Here is a 17,030-nt window from a genome sequence, read left to right on the forward strand (position 1 = left end):
TAGTTCTCTAGTCCATGGATTTGGTAGCTGAAAAAAAGGAGGAATCCAGTAAATTGAAGAATAGGGAGGTAAGAGGTCAGTAAAATGTGTAGGAAATATGATTGACAAGTGTTATTCCCGCAGTATTTAAATGTTATTATGTTTGGTTAGATCTACTGAGTTTGCAGTTGATACAATGTTGGGAGCTTTATACTGTTCCCACAGATAGTGAGGTGGCAACCCTCACACAAAAAGTTTCAGCTCACATGTTATGGGACTTTTTATATATTAAATATCTGTAAAAACTGTTTTATTGTCTTCCTATACAGATGGTAGTAAATTCCCAACTTGGATTCACTTCAGTGCCTATTATGGGTTAGAACGTCTGACTTGGGCCTTACTTGAAATTCCGGGAGGTGAAGCAGCTCTCAACAGCCCAAATTGCAATGGTCACACTCCTTCTGTCTTGGCTTACCAGAGGGGCTTCTCTTCACTGGCTCATGCACTAGAAGATGCAGCAGTGAGTAATATTTGAGGAAGATGTTAATACATGTACTGTATTTCAAAACTTGAATTTATTATTTCTTTGTGATCTTAAATTAATTGTAATGTGATCTTAGTTTTCTTCACAGCCTAGAACCAGAGAAAAGATCCCACAGATATTAGTTTGCTGTAATATTTACTTTATTGTCCCATGCCTTGTGTCCGTATGGGACTTGTGAATATGTTGGCCAAAATTTATGAACATGGATTTTTACAAGATCTAATATTTCACATTAATCAGTGTTGACTTTTTTTAGGGGAGTGGGGGGGGATAATAGAAGTTATTCATATTTAGTGGCAACCTTATACAGTAATGCTTACCTGTCCACTTAAATAGGTAGTTGTGATAGTAAATGACCAGAACCATGAACAGTACTCTACTGGTGTATATCTCTTATAAGAATATTCTCCATGGAGCTGAAAGTCAAGGTTTTAGGATCAGTTGCAGTTACAGTATTATGTATGTACGAAGCTCAAAGATTGTACTTGTTGATTTGGATGTCAACAGTGTAGAGTCTTGCTGGTGCTGAGAAATAAGAATACAGTATGTGAAAAAGATAAGTAAGCATAACAAACTAGAAAGTAAAAAGAAGAAAGCAGGATGTGATTGAAGGTAGAAGAAGGGTAACAATAAAGAAAATGAGAATATGTAACATACAACAAGGAAAAGAGAATTTAGAAGCAGGAAAGATAGAAAGCAAATACTATATCAAGTAAACAATAAAGAACAATAAAAAAACATGAATGTAAGAAACTGGGAGGAAGAAAAATTGGAAAATATTGAAGGTAGAGGCAAAGTAGAAAATAAATTACGAGTAAATAAGAAAAATAAAGAAGAAAAGTAAAATGATGAAAGCAGTAAAAGGTTGAAGGCATAAGTAAGGTGGATTACAAAATACAGGGAATAGGAAACTGACACTTACTGAAATGTCACTGTAGCATTTGAATTTTATGAGACTCACAGAAGTTTGTGCACTATTCCCCAGGAAGTAGCAGGTGTACAGGATAAGTTTCTGCTGGAGCTAAAGTTATTAAGAGGATTACTTTTGTGTATCTCATGAAAAATAATTATTTGGTTTTGGTGAATATCTTTGTTGTTGATGTATTTGATATATGTAAATTATAAAATTTTTCTTTAACTTTACCACTATAATTAGAAAAATTCGATATTAAGCTTGTACATTTTGTTTTCCTTGTAGATGGTGTCGTCTTTAGCGGCAAAGGTTGGTTATATGCCAACAAATGAAGGGAAACTTAACATGCCTGGTGATACTCTTGTAAATGAGGGGACTTACAACAGCCCACCACCTCCTCGACCTCTCAAAGCAAGTCAGACATCAGGATACGACCCCTTGCCAGCTCCCCGAGAAGTTTCTTGCACTTCACCATCAGGAACAGAGATTCCTGAGATGATGGTCACACCTCCTCCTCCTCCCCCCCCACTCTCCCCGGCATTAAATGACATATGTGATGCAAGATGGGAAGCCGTACATTCTCCGGAACTTCCTCCGCCGCCTCTCCCAGAGAGTTCATCTCAACACTTGTCTCCGCTGCCTCCTCAAGAATGGACGAAAGATAGAAATTCAGTGAAGCAAGAGGAGCGATATCTTGATATGAATGTATCAGGCAATTGCAATGATGGGAAAGTTTGTGGTAAGAAGCCTTTGTAGATTATTCTATATTTGGTTATTAATACAGTACAGTATATGATTGATGTTAGAATTTTAGGATAGAAAAGTCCCTCATAAGTAAGCTGTTGAAACTGAGGGCAATAAGATAAGTGGCATACTTTTCATTGTTAATTATGACTGAAAATACTTTATAACAGGAATGATTCCATAAGTGAACAGATTTTCATATGGATTCTCTTCTGTGGAGTTATTTACTTTATTGTATCTTCCACCAGAATATATTGCTTCTGTGAGTGATGAGCATGAAGTGTGCTTATGTATTCATACAGGAGGTCCCCGACTTTCAAACACCCTCCCGTACGAACAGGGTTAAACTTAATGTTTGCAGTATTTTATTTACCTGGTGACTTAGTTTTTACTTTTATTTACTGTATTTTTTCATTCTATTTCTTCTTTTGTCTTAAATTAAGTGATTTTAGATGTATATAAGGACTTACGCAATGATACAGTGGGATTTTAAACAATGTTTTGTAAGTACAGTGTGCATGTTCAGTAGTATGTCTTCCTACTTATGTATAAATCCGATTTACAAGCGTCCTCAGGAACGGATCCCATTCGTAGCCCGGGGACCCTCTGTACAATAAAATGGAAGAGTTTGGTTCTGGACCCTGGATATAAGCAAAGGTCTTAGGTATCTTTTCTTATTTTTGTGCTGATGTTTACAAAATTCTGAGCAATTTGCTATTTTTATCCAACAAAGACTGTAACTTGTCCATTAGATTTCATATGAATAAAAGAAACCAGAAGGTCTAGGAAGTACATGTGTTATTAAGTGGAGAAGAGGTCAAGTGCTTCACATCTTGCAGCAGCTTTTATAAATGCAGTTGACATCCATCCACCAGTTGACATCCATCCACCTTTGAGATCATTTTGTTTACAAGGAATAACAAACAAACAAACAAATAAAAAAATATATAATCAAGAAGAATGAGACTTTTTCCATTGTATATAAATAGATCTTACCATGATGGGAGTTGACTTCTAACCTGTACTGATACTGCTGTCATGTCTTAGGTTATAGGAGAGATGGGGAAATGTGTTGCCAGACTTTTCATCTATTCATGTTTTGTTCTGTATCTAAGGTATAATTCATGTACAGTAGACCCTTGCGATTCGTAGTAAGGAAGATGGTGGCTATGGTGGCTAGCTTGGGAGCCTTTTTCCGCAGCACAACGAGTCACCCCACACAGCATCTAGTGTTGTACTCTCAAAACTTTAGTGTTTCTGTGCAAAATGGCCCTGAAAAGACTGCCTAGTTTCAGTGCTAGTCATGCTAGTGGAGTGAAATGTAAAAGGCAGAAGTCAGTGATGACCCTGACAAAGAAAGTTTTATTATTAGATAAGTTAAAAGAGGGGATGAGTCCTGTGGCTGGTTGGTTGTTTGGTATAGGTATACAATTGTGCACTAAGGTAGTTCAAGTTGCTATTTGCGGTTTTGCCAATTCGCGCCATTTCTTGGAACCTAACCCTCGTGAATGGCAAGGGTCTACTGTATGTACTGTATTTATGCTGGACAGTATTTCAGAATCATTTTTCTTCTTATGACATTTCTACAGCACATGTGAAATTTATCTTCCTTTTGACTTCCTTTGCAGTATTCCACTCTTCCTAGGAATTAGGTATTAACCAACTTATAGTATATAGCTGCACACTCAGTCTAATCTTATTTGAATTCCTTAAACTTTAATTACAGTATACAGGTATTCAGTTGTTGATGATGACATATGATATTTTTGTGAATTTAAGATTTTTTAAAGATATTTCCTTACCATTTAATGAAATAATTCAACTTGTTGCTTCAGAATACAGCGCAGATGTGTACACTCTGGTAACAGCATGGATGGAGAAAACAAATATCAAGACATTTGTTGAGAAGCATCAAGAGAAGATTGTTGAGCTCAAAAACAAACTGGACTCAGATAAAATGAAGGAACATACGAATGAGCCTGCAGGTTAGTGTTCAGTGTTTAGACAAGAGCAATGGCTTTCGTTTTACCTCAGCTTGGAATCGTGAGGGTGGGATTAATGTGCATCTGGAGTCATCTAGATATCTAGATTTGTGTCTCTTTAGACATAATATTTAGGCATAATACATACCGTGTGCTGAAATTCTAACCCCTGTGCTTGCTCGCTTCTTTTGAATTTGCCTCAAATCCAAACCTTTCCTTTTTCTTGGAAGCATGCCTCAGTTCAACCCATCCTGAAGAAGGGTAACCATTCCAATCTCTCTAACTATCACCCCATTGCCCTAACTTCATCCCTCTCTAAGATTTTTGAAACTATTTTAAATGCTCATTTTCTCCATCACCTTGAACGTTTTTCTCTTTTGTTGGATCACCAGTACGGCATTCGCCAGGCGAGATCTACTGGTGAGCTGCTCTCCTACTGCACCCATCTTTGGTCATCCTCTCTTAGGGATTATGGGGAAACTTTCGTTGTGGCCCTCAACATCCTTGAGAACCAATCCATGGCAGTTGTTGTCGAGGGATCGATCTCTCGCTCTTTCTCTAACAATAGTGGTGCCCCCACAGGGTTCTGTTCTTTCACCTACTCTCTTCCTTCTTTTTATCAATGATTTACTTCACACTACAACTAATTCTATCCATTCTTACGCTGATGATTGTACTCTTCACTTTTCACATTTTCCCCTTCCCCTAAATCTCAAACTAGAACTTTTTCTATAGCTGATATCATTTCATCTATCAATGCGGATCTGTGCAGCATCTCCGAATGGGGAGGTAGAAACTTGGTTAAATTCAATAGTAATAAAATGCAGTATTTACCAATTCCACTTTCCAAATTAGATGATCTCCCACCAATCACATTTCTGGATGCAATCCTTCTGCCAAGTTCTAAAATAGATTTGCTAGGCCTCATCATTTCCTCTAATATGTCATGGAAGCCACACATCCATAACATTGCTAAAGCTGCCTCCCGAAAGCTGGGAACTCTGTACAGATGCCGTAGCTACTTCACTCCTGAGCAGTTGCTTCAGGTTTATAAGAGATTTATTCATCCTAACTTGGAGTACTGCTCTCATATCTGGGGTGGCTCTTCTTCTGTCTGACTGTTAGATAGGGTGGAATCAAAGGCATTTCGTCTTATTGACTCTCCTCCTTTAGTTGATAATCTTTCTTCCCTTTCTCTTTGCCGCAATGTTGCTTCACTCTCTTTTACAGGTACTTTAACGGGCAACGTTCGGTGGATTCGGCATCCTGTGTACCGCCGGCAAAGCCGTGGGCTCGTAACACTCGTCTTGCCTGAGGTGTCCACCATTTCTCTGTGGATGTCGGTCACACTAGAATAAACCGTTGCAGCACATCCTTCTTTCTTTACACAGCCAAACTGTGTTTCCATATTCATAAAATCTGTCTCACTTCAAAAAGCTGGCTTTCCGGCATGGCATCTTTGTGGTGTAGATTAATATAATCTTTTTTTTCTATTTTTAATTTCTTTTTACTCTTATTTTTTCGCCCCCGAGGCCCCGTTGTGGGTCGATGACCTGTGCCCGGGTGGGATATTCCCCATAAAAAAAAAAGTCTTCCATTTTTTAATGTGAAGCAGGCTAATGACACTTCTTGATGTAAGTATAGGGTAGTTAGGTTCAGTAGTTTGTATATACATTTTGTTTTGTAATGTTAGGGGACCACTTCAGGACCACTTCTGTGATACTGTACAGTACCATGATTACATGCAAATCTATGCACCTATACTATATCCTTAATCATTTCAATACTTGTAATGATTTTCATAAAAATTTCTTGTTCTTATTAAAGACTGTACTGTATTGTAATAGAGTACACTACAGTACTTGATTAAAAGGCTGAAGAATTGTTCATGTTGATATGAAGTCATTGGCTGCATTCCTGTATGGAGAAACTGGAAAGTGTGGAAAGGATTAGGGTTATGTTATCAAATATTCAAAAGATCAGAAAGTAGAAGGAAGGTACAAGTTAGAGAATCAAGATGTTTATGAGAAATAGTATTTATAGATAGAACTCTGTGAAGGCATTGTATTGTAGGTGACCAGTGTGTGTTTGTGTGTGTGAATTGTGATCACTACAAGGGATACTGAACATCCATTTCCATCTAGAATCTTTATTTGCTGAGTGACCTCTTAACTATCTTTGCAGTACAGTACAGCAGTGTTTCCATGTGTGAATAAAGTTAACCATTAATGCCTTGTAAATGTTTAATGCTGCAGCACTATATGTAGCCTCCTGGTCACTTTTTTTTTATAAAACAAAAGAAAGATATAAGAATTATGTAAATTTATTTGATAATTATTTTGTACATCCTTTTTGCAGAAATTTACTTTTAGAAATAAGTTGTGGTACAGAAGTTCATTTAAAAGTCTCCACACCTGAGGTATGGTGGACAGTACTTTGTGTAGCACTTTTACAGGCAGATTCCTCTTAATAAGTGATTTGTAGTCCTGAAAAGTGCTCATTAAGTAAATGCTTGTTTAGTGGGACCTATTTTCCTAGGGTATAAACTTTGATCTGTGCTCCAGCCCAAAGACTTTTAACCCTGCAATTGGTCATATGTGTGGTAGACACAGTTTACTGTGTGGCCCATATTATATTACTGCATGTGACCCATGTTCTAACACTGCATGTGACCCATGTTATAATACTGCATGTGACCCATGTTCTAATACTGCATGTGACCCATGTTCTAATACTGCATGTGACCCATGTTATAACACTGCGTGTGGGCCCAGGTAGCATTACTAAAGAAGAAAGAGCAAAATAAGGTGCTATATTCTGCTTCCATTACAGTTTCAGATGCTGAGGCCGGAGCAGCAGCTCTTCCACAAAGGGGAACAACAGATCAAAATGAGAGATCAAGTCCTGACTCAGCAAGACAGAAGACCATGGTGGGGCAGTTCTTTGGTCTACTATTAAGAGGTCAGCTTTGAAATTTTTATTGACTTTATATTAGGATGAACAAACAGGTATGCCCTATTTATGATGGAGTTAGGTTCCTGAAAATCCCATTGCTGGTCGAAATATCGTAATCACATGTAATAAAGTTAGAAACATCTTTTTTTTTCTTTTTTACCTAAATAATCCTGAGTAGCTTTTTTCTAAAAGTTTGGTTACATAAATAAATTTCAAATGACACATCTCACATGAAGCTGTATTAATTTACTCAAACACCACTGTACATGTACAATATATTGTAAATACTGTAAACAAAATTATGTACACTACTACTATACCTGTACTGTACTCACCAGCAGATGCTGTCGTCTTGAGCCTAGAATAGACAGACACTGTAATGGAGGTGTGGTGGGGGATTAGTGGATCATGTTACTGACTTTCTCATGCAGTGTCAGGTTACCCATTGTTGGGGTGGGGGATCAGAGGGAAAGCACTTCACAGTCACTAAAACTATGTACTATGTGAACTTTAGTTATGTCCTCTCACTGTAATGTAAAAAAACAAACAAAAAAAACACTGATGATGACTGATAAACATTGATCTCCTTTTCTTACACACATGTACGTAACCAAAAAGAAATGACTGGACTGTAGTTCACCAGATGGCCATGTGGCGGCATTCAGGTAGATGATGCCTCAGCTGACATATGAAGTGAGTGATGCGTTCCATAAAGGATGGACATATTTATTAGCGATAGGGCTTGGGTGTAAATGGGTCTACCTAGTATGGGTCAATAGGCTTGCTGCAGTTTCCTTCATTCATATGTTCTTAATGCGGGTTTGTTTTACATCGCCAATAGGGGAGTGGTCTTAATATATCAATATCGTTAACGCGAATTATCGTAGATAGGGACATCACAGATTGGGTGATACCTGTACAAATATTGCAGATGTACATTATTGTATTTTTTATTATACTGTACTGTACATTATTTATCCAATATGCCATGACCCTCTTGACAACTTGATGGTCCATTCTAAATGTTGATATTGACTTGACTTGGTACAAGATTAGATCATCTCACACACTTATGCACATGCTTACATCTGAAGTTGGAAGGTCAGTTACACTGGCACAATCCTGATGTTCTGCCTGTACTCCTTCAGGAGGGAATGAAAAGTGCTCCCATGAGAAGGCTTTTTAAATTCTTAATTACTCTGAAGAGGAGTTAAAAAAAAGGGGAAATATTAATTGAGTTCCACAGATTCCAGTCCTAAGAAAGAGCACCTGTTCTCATACAACCCTGAGCACACAAAGGTTCTTCACTCAGTCAGAGCAAGTGTACCATTGCTCATCTTTATTGTACAGTACCCAACATAGGAAATCATACAGCAACCTGATACTTTGAATGGAGTCCCCAAATAGCTGAACTAATGTTAGGCCTGCCATGCTAAACGTACAAACAAATATTCCTTATCTAAGTATCATAGTCCAAACTAACCTGTACAGCACTGACTTTGGGAAGCAGAATGTAGAAAAGCCGAGGTAAATATTCTGTTGTGACCATTCACGGAAATTGCTTAAAAAAAAGGTTTATAGTGTTTTTCATTCAGTTTCACAAAAAATATAACCTTCATATGAGTACTTTTGGACATACAGTATTATCTCTACAATTACTGTACTAATATTGTGGGATAAAACATGCAAATATGACTCAAGTATCAATATACTGTACATGTCTACTTTACCTAACCAGATAGACATGACCTAACCTGCTACCTGCCCCCCTGGATCCCCTGGAGCTTAAACCTAACCTAACTTTATCTTACCAAAACTTACCTTAATTAAAAGATGGAGGAGGACAAAGTGATGCAGTATTGTCCAACCATGTGCCTTTGAATTCAGAAACTGTAAAACAGTAAATACGAGATCTCTTTTTCTTCTGGAGTATCTGTCTTTTACCTGATGATACATGGTCTGAATTGCTATACACCTTAGGCATTTTACTGAACCATGGAGAACACCATGAGACCTAAAGATGTCAACAGCTATGAGTTCTTTCTCAAATACTCGTCTTCCAATGAGCAACTTTCACAGACAAGCCAGGTTCCCACTAATTAAAATTCGTCGATATTGACATTTCCGTTGATTGGCTGTATTAGGAGTAGACAAAATATATACCCGTGAAATTGTAGTTAGGTGAAATAAAAAGTGAAATAACACGAAAACTAAAAAATTCCACCGTAAATAATATAAAGTAAAGTACAGCTCCTCCCCGACCTACGACCTACTCGACTTACGTCCACCCGCACTTACGACCTGCCTCAGTCGTACCAAAATTTGATCAGATTACGTATTTTTGAGTCCCAAAGTCAGTACACAGACAAAATTTTCATCTGTAATTCACTTTAAAATGGCTGGCAAGCTTAAAAGTGAGTGTTTTGTGGTTCTAAGAAGAAAAAGAGACACCTATTTTAGATTTTCTATGTGTTATTTAAGCATTTCCGACTTACTACCATTTCGACTTACGACCTGGATGTCGGTCCATAACCCCGTCGTAAGTCGGGGAGCAGCTGTATTCTTAAGTTTTTATTTTTCTCTTTATTTCCCTATTCTGTAAAGGTAAGAATCAGTTCCGTGAATGGTTACTATGGAATTTGTCTGTTATTCTTTGAAATTGCTTTTTCAGAATAATGTGAGAAATCACAATAATAGCTGCAGTGTTTAACATGCTGTTCATGTCTCAGGCCGACGAAAACAACCACTTCATTTGGACCTGGAGGGATCACGTTCATTGTGTGACTTGCCACCAAATGACTACAGCGATGATCCAACTCATAGCAGCCCTATGAAAGGTAACTATATTGAGGTTTGGTTCTCAGTTGTCTTGTAGATTTTAAAATATGAACACATTATGTTTCACCTGTGAGACATTAATAAATTCCTGCATACTGTATTGTACAACTAATTTTGTATCAAAGGTAAATGCTGTTTGTAGAGCACAATGCCAGGCAGGCTTGAGTGGCTGATGCCACGGGCCAACCAAAAGTGAGATACAGTAGTCCCTCGCCAACTGTGGGGGTTAGGTTCCTGGAAAACCCTGTGGTTTCTAAATCTGCAGTTGGTAAGACCAAAGGCTAATGGGAAATAGGGGGTTAGGTTCCATGCTGCTGATAACACTCATGAAAACCAAACTCGTGTGTGCATTAGTAAACTGGCATTGTACTGGATAACCATAAGGCTCATAGGGGCATTGTGTTGATTCTGGTCCTCCATCCACATTGCCAGCATCTTTTCCACCTTCTCTATCACAGTGCTTCTAGTATGAGTCGTCTTAGTTGCACTCAGAGAAGAACCACTTCCAGCACTAACCTTAATCTTGTCAGTGTTGGTCTGGATATTATGCACCGTTGTGGGGGTTAGACCAAGCACAGCAGTTATGTCCACAGCACGTTCCCCTTCTTTAAATCGGGTTAATACTTTCATTTTCGTAGCAAGGGTAATGATCTTACGTTGCCTCTTCACTATACTAGTATCAGTAGCACTTGATGGTGCTTGGAAGCCATTTTGAATGGTTAGAGTACAGTTTTAGAACAAAAGCACTTAAGCACACACGAATGATGTGAAGTCAAAACAGAGACTGGCTTGGCGTCGCTTGGGGATGCTGTGACGTTTCGCGAGTGAGGGCAGCGCGCCGAGCCGAGAGAGCATAGCGCGGCCAGACAAGAGCGGGTGTTGCGCCTTAGAAAGTAGTCCGTGACGACAACAAAACGACATAGTATTTGATCACGGGGACGATAAACAAATTTTTGGTCTCTAAAGTTTAGCGACGTAGTACCGAAACCACGTTAAGTGAGGATTTACTGTACTGCCGTATGTTATCGTCTAGGGCCTGGGCTGTGGCGCCATTATCTCCTCCTTAGTATACAACACCACTTTTCTCATTACCCTTATCACTCTCCCATTATTGCATTAACACTGTGTATGAGGACGGCGATAACAATGTTATATGATGTTTTCTTTACAGAGACATCATCTGAGACTGATAATGAAACAAGCAGTGTTCCTGTTATCCCCCCAAGAAAGTTGAGTGACCCAACTGAATCCTCTTTACCTGCATCTCATGACTCTGTCAGTATATCTCCTGGTCCTGCAAGAAGTCATAAACTAGTAAAACTTGAAAACAAAAAGGTGGGTAAAAATTTATTATAATGATGGAAATTGGACGTTAAGCACACAAACAAAACAAACCATTCATTGTGTACTTGGTAAATCTTGGAGTTTGCAAAGTGGCACTGGTAGTAATAGAAAATTTGTAATTTACAGCATGCCATGGAAGCCACGCCTAAGTCAAGGTTACTAACAGAAGAGAGACTACCTCAGCCCCCCCCACGCTCTGAGCAATCTTATGATCCCTATCTACCAATAGAAGATATTAATGTACCCAAATATTATCAGGTAAGTGTCCTGCTGTTTATAGACCAAATAGTGTGAGTACATAGAGTACACTCTAAAAAGCATCTTTACGGATTGGTCCGATGAATTTAAAATGAACGCTGACTCATGTTGTCTCGGTAGGGTTGTCAAAATCCTTTGCACAATTGTGTCACATTGTCTAATACAATATCATAAAGATACTTTTTGGGTGTATGTATTATATAGAAGTTATAAATACATTTATATTGGCTCAACCTTCATCAACATTTATGATTAAAATTAAATCATTAAACAAATATGATTTTTTTTTCACCACTGATTGGCTCGTTAGCCGCTTGGGCGATCGGTCACGTCTCTGTCACGCACTGTTGGCAAGTACTAGGCATGTACTGGCTCTCTGTTATGCACTGTTGGCAGGTACTGGGCATGCACCGGCTCCTGAATGTACCTGAACCAGCTCCAGTGTTGGTCAAGTCTGGTCTTGAAAGAAATCACACTTGATGCCATCACAACATTTTCTGGCAGAGTGTTCCAAGAGTTCACAACTCTCACTCTGAAAATGTTTGCCCTCACAGTTTTCTGGACTTGCAGCTTCTTCAATCTTGAGCTGTGACCCCTTGTGGGGCGAGCGTCAGCCAGCTCCAAGAAAGGACACTCGACTGAGTCGTGCCCCTTGAGTTGCTTATAGTACACCTCAATTAGGTCGCTCCTTGCCCGTCTAGTATAAGCTAGGCAAGTTCAGGCGCTCCAATTTCTCAGGGTAGTTGAGGTGCCAAAGTGCAGGCACCAGTCTGGTGGCCCTCCTTTGAACATTTTCAACCAACAGACAGTCCCTAGCATATCTCGGGGACCAGACGGGGTGACAGTACTCCTGATGGGGAAGCACTTCACTCTTGAAGATCGTTACGAGGGACAGACCGCCTAGATATCTGAACGACCTTCATATAAGAACCAATAATTTATTTGCCTGATTTACCTTCTTCTCGCAATGGCCCGAGAACTTCAGCTCATTGTCAACATACACGCCTAGGTCCTTCTAACATTCAGTCTCAAATAGTGCAGTTTCTTCATCCCGTTGGGACATATGATACGCCTCCTTACCGTTGGTACACCCAAGGTGCATCCTCTTACACATCGTGACATTGAATCTCAGCAGCCATTTCTTAAACCATTCTTGGAGCCCACAGAGGTCCTTCTGCTGCTCTTCATAGTCCACTTGGTTCTTGATTTCCCAAAATAACTTGGCGTCATTGGCAAACATTTGTATGGAGGAGTGTACAACGTCAGGCATGTCATTTATGAAACAAACAAACAAACAGCAGCGGGCCCAATACACTGCCCTACGGTACCCCGCTTGTGACAGGTACGGATGATGATTTCGTGCCATTAATCACCACACACTGCTTGCAGTCATGTAGAAAGTTTTCTCTCCAAGTTAGGTCATTTCTCCGAATTCCGTACTCTTCTAGTTTGATTTTCAGCCTTCCGTGGGGTACACTGTCGAAAGCCTTGGCAAAGTCTAGGTATATATTGTCGATATTACCACCCCGTTCCAGATTATGGGTCCAAATATCCAATACCTTGAGCAATTGTGTTAAGCAGGAGCATCCTGGCATAAAACCGTGTTTATAAAGCTTAAAAAAAAAAAAATATTTAGGCAAGATTTTTTTAAAGAATGCTTGTTTAAGATTAACCATTAAGAAAGCGTTGGATATTCATGTTCAATATACAGTGCTCGTAAATTATGTAAGGTAATAGATGAGAAACAAGTGATTGCAGTTAACACTTTCCCGAGATATTTTGGGAATGGGAATACAGTCTCTCCTCGACTTACGACGGGGTTCTGGACTGACGACCAGGTCGTAAGTCGAATTGGTCGTAATTCAAAAAGGCGAAAATAATACATACAAAATCTAAAATGGGTGTCTCATTTTCTTCTCAGCACCACGAGAACTCTCACTTTTACGCTTGCCAGCCATTTTCAAGGGAGTTACAAAAAAAAGTTTTGTCAGTACACAGCGCAATCACTAATGTCGGGACTCGAAAATACGTAATTTGAAAAATATTTTATACGACTGCGGCAGTCGTATGTCCGGGTGGTCATAAGTCGAGGAGTACCTGTACAGGGATATTGCACTAAAAGTTGGAATTAAATTGTCCCTATTATGTAAATAAATCACTGGTGTTAGTTAAACCAGGAACATTTAAAAGTACATTATTGTATTTGGTTTAACAGGTTAAGTCACATCAGGAGGAGATGTCACGAAGTACCAGTAATTTGGTGAAGACCAACAACTCTCTCCAAAAAAAGAAAAGCTTCTCTGGGTCAAAGACTCCATCCCCACAGACCAAGAAAATGGATGACGACGAAGAACTAGATTATGTAACTGTGAATTAGTCTGTAAATACCTTACAGTACATCCCCGGGGGTTCAAAGTTACCATGATAATGTTTTTGAAATATCTATATGTCTGTTGACCAAAAAATCAATATAATGCCAACTTTAAACACTTGAATTTAGACATGTGTAAAGCCAAAGGTGTGTTGTAGAGAAAAGCATTTTTGTAATACACCTGAATTGTTGTAACCCAATGAAATACTACTAGAAACATATTTATACATGTATAAGTGATATCTCCATTAGCTAGAACAATTGGCGTAGAGCACTTATGGGAATGAAAGATTTCCGGGTAACGAGACAACTCTCTCATACCTGGAAAAAAATCCCAGCTGTAAATGGGTACCTAAATTTACAACTTGGGGAAGTGAAGGCAGTCGAGTGCAGTACTGGCCATGCTGCCTCCTTCTGTACCTAAGGCTTAGTATAGAGTGTGCTGCATCCACACTGTCCCTCATGGGCAGTCATGCCTATGGGACCTAGTTTCACTTTCACAATATTGGACAGAGGTTCTGGACTACTCCATGACACTTGTACTGCCTTGCAATGATGTACATTTTGAGACCTTGGAAGGCAGGTCTTGGTCTCAATCTTCATTACTAGGTCTTAGTACTGAAAGTAAAAAGTAACAACCAAATTGTTAATTGTCTCAAATATTAAAATAAATCCCCAGTAAATTATAGAATACCGTACCTGTACAAGTTAACTAAAGATAAAAATAAAAGACAGCAATACATATGTTTATTTGGAAATTTTTCTTTTGAGATTACCATATATTATGGCATATAAGATGCACTTTTTGTCTGAATAATGGCTACAAAAAACAGCCTGCTTCTTATATGTGAAGTTGCGGTCTCCTGCAAGCTAATGAAGCCCTCGTTGCTGTCTCCAGTTGGCTAAATTCTACCAAACCCAAGTCCAGAATTAAAATATGTTATTGCTTACTTAACCCCTACGCCCTGGGCTAGGGTGCTGCTGGCAGTACCCCCACACATGGGGTAAATCAAGAAAAATCAACTTTTCCAAAAATAATTTAAACCTTTTAAAATGAAAAAAAAAAAAAAAAAAAAAAAAATTATATATATATATATATATATATATATATATATATATATATATATATATATATATATATATATATATATATATATATATATATATATATATATATATATATATATATATATATATATATATATATATATATATATATATATATATATATATATATATATATATATATATATATATATATATATATATATATATATATATATATATATATATATATTGACCCTCTAGAAACTTCCCTGGGGCAGCAGTGGCAAGGGAGATAAAAGGACAGTGTTGTTTTGACAGGTAGCGCTCGTGGTCACTTCGCACTTTGCGGCCATTTTCTGCTTGCTTTTGTGTCCGGGATGGCCAGTAATGCTTATATTTACTGATCATAATACTTATTTCCTATAAATTATTCATTTAGAATTTATTTTATTTGCATTATTTTTCATAAAAAGTGTCGAGGGATAGTCCGAGAAGATCGGACAACTCATCAAGTGCACTGGCTAACCATTATCCTGGAACACGATCCACAAATCAATTAACATCCAGGTTCCCAATTACTGCTGGGCAGACATACCCATTCAAGAAGGCTTAAAAATTGTCATGTGTCCTTATGTCATACATTTATTAATGCATTAGCAATGTATTCATTGATGTTAATGTTCTGGCAAAACTGTTATTTTGTAATTTACAAATCTCGCGTATTGTTTCTCTTGTGTTACAATGGACAACCTTGCAGGGGCAGATCCAGGAATAGCAAAATGGGGTGGAGTCCAAGAAGTTGTAGGTAGGGGAACATGGTAAGCACAGCAACCCACCCAGCTGGGGGGTTTGGGGAGGGCGCTGTAACCCCCTGCCCAGGTTTTTTTTTTTTTAAATATGACTGATATCATGGACATTATGAGGCCACGTGCACTTGATATTAGGAGATATTCTGTGGTAAATTGTAATTACATTTTACTATATAAAATTGCCAGAGTACAATACTGCATTAAAGAAAAAGTATTGGAATTTTCTGATGAAAAGGGGGGGTCTTGACCCCCAGAACCTCTCCCCCCCCCCCTCCCTGGATCCACCCCTGCCTTGTATATATTATTATTTTTAGTCAAGTACACGTTAATTGCATATTTAGATGCCAACAAATACTGTACTAAACACACTAGCATCTGTTGTAAATAAATACTTTAACATTATTTTGTTGTCAAAGTCACTCTTAATGTCAGACTAATTGTAATAAGCTTGCAATGATGTACATGCCAACTTTTAACATCTGTATTGATTACCTGGTAATTCCTTACATTCCTTTTGATGTTCATGAAAGCTGTTATTTATATACTTTCATTCATGTACAATACTGGTACTTTCTCTCTCTCTCTTTTAGTGCATCGGTGACTCTCAAGTTGACCATGACAGGTTTATGCTTTTGTAGGTTTTGTTACAGAGAATCTGCCATGGTGAAGCATTCCTGCATTCCTCTAGTTAACAGTTCACCATTAGACTTAATTTTTACTGTTTGGGTCATCACTTCTCCAAAGTCAGGTGATCACTTCTTCCTTGTGGTTAGGTTGTATTAATGTCAATGATTCTATAGAAAATGAAACCCAATATAACTGAACCTCATTCTCTTTCGAGGGCTTCCAGTTCATACATCTTTGATGAACCTGATAGATATCTTGGGGCCTTATTGTAAAAGAGGAACACCATAGCAGAATACACACATGTTTGAGCAGTAAGAGTGGAAAATGTTTGTTCTTGTTTCCTGCCACATTGCAATAAGTCTTCAAGTTAAGATAAATTATATATGTTTGTGTTTGTAAGTAATATCGGTGACATTAAAATTTGTTATGTTATTAAAATGTTGTGTATATTATGTTAGGGAAGAAACTGGTCCATCTGAACTTGTAGTCTGTCCTACATGTTGTGTCATATGAGACTACGGTCAGGGTGTAAAGTGTGCTGGCGTGATGTATATCTTTACCCAATAAAGATGAATGGAATAAGGTTGATAACAAGATAGACAACATCCACTGGAGAGAA

The 17,030-nt window shown here is 38.2% G+C and overlaps 1 protein-coding gene across 1 annotated transcript in view; it reads left to right on the forward strand.

The window, feature by feature from the left end:
- Nucleotides 1-14,937, forward strand: part of LOC121873526 — an 80,297-nt gene extending 65,360 nt beyond the window's left edge. The window contains exons 9-16 of the mRNA XM_042377124.1: nt 309-499; nt 1,722-2,175; nt 4,016-4,165; nt 6,995-7,123; nt 9,847-9,954; nt 11,127-11,290; nt 11,426-11,557; nt 13,773-14,937. Of these exons, the coding sequence (XP_042233058.1) occupies nt 309-499; nt 1,722-2,175; nt 4,016-4,165; nt 6,995-7,123; nt 9,847-9,954; nt 11,127-11,290; nt 11,426-11,557; nt 13,773-13,934 (1,490 nt within the window). The 3' untranslated portion in view covers nt 13,935-14,937. The remainder of the gene's footprint in view (nt 1-308; nt 500-1,721; nt 2,176-4,015; nt 4,166-6,994; nt 7,124-9,846; nt 9,955-11,126; nt 11,291-11,425; nt 11,558-13,772) is intronic.
- Nucleotides 14,938-17,030: the final 2,093 nt, after the last annotated feature.

Source organism: Homarus americanus, unplaced genomic scaffold, assembly GCF_018991925.1.
Source record: "Homarus americanus isolate GMGI-L3 unplaced genomic scaffold, GMGI_Hamer_2.0 scaffold30858, whole genome shotgun sequence".
Classification (NCBI taxonomy): Eukaryota; Metazoa; Arthropoda; class Malacostraca; order Decapoda; family Nephropidae; genus Homarus; species Homarus americanus.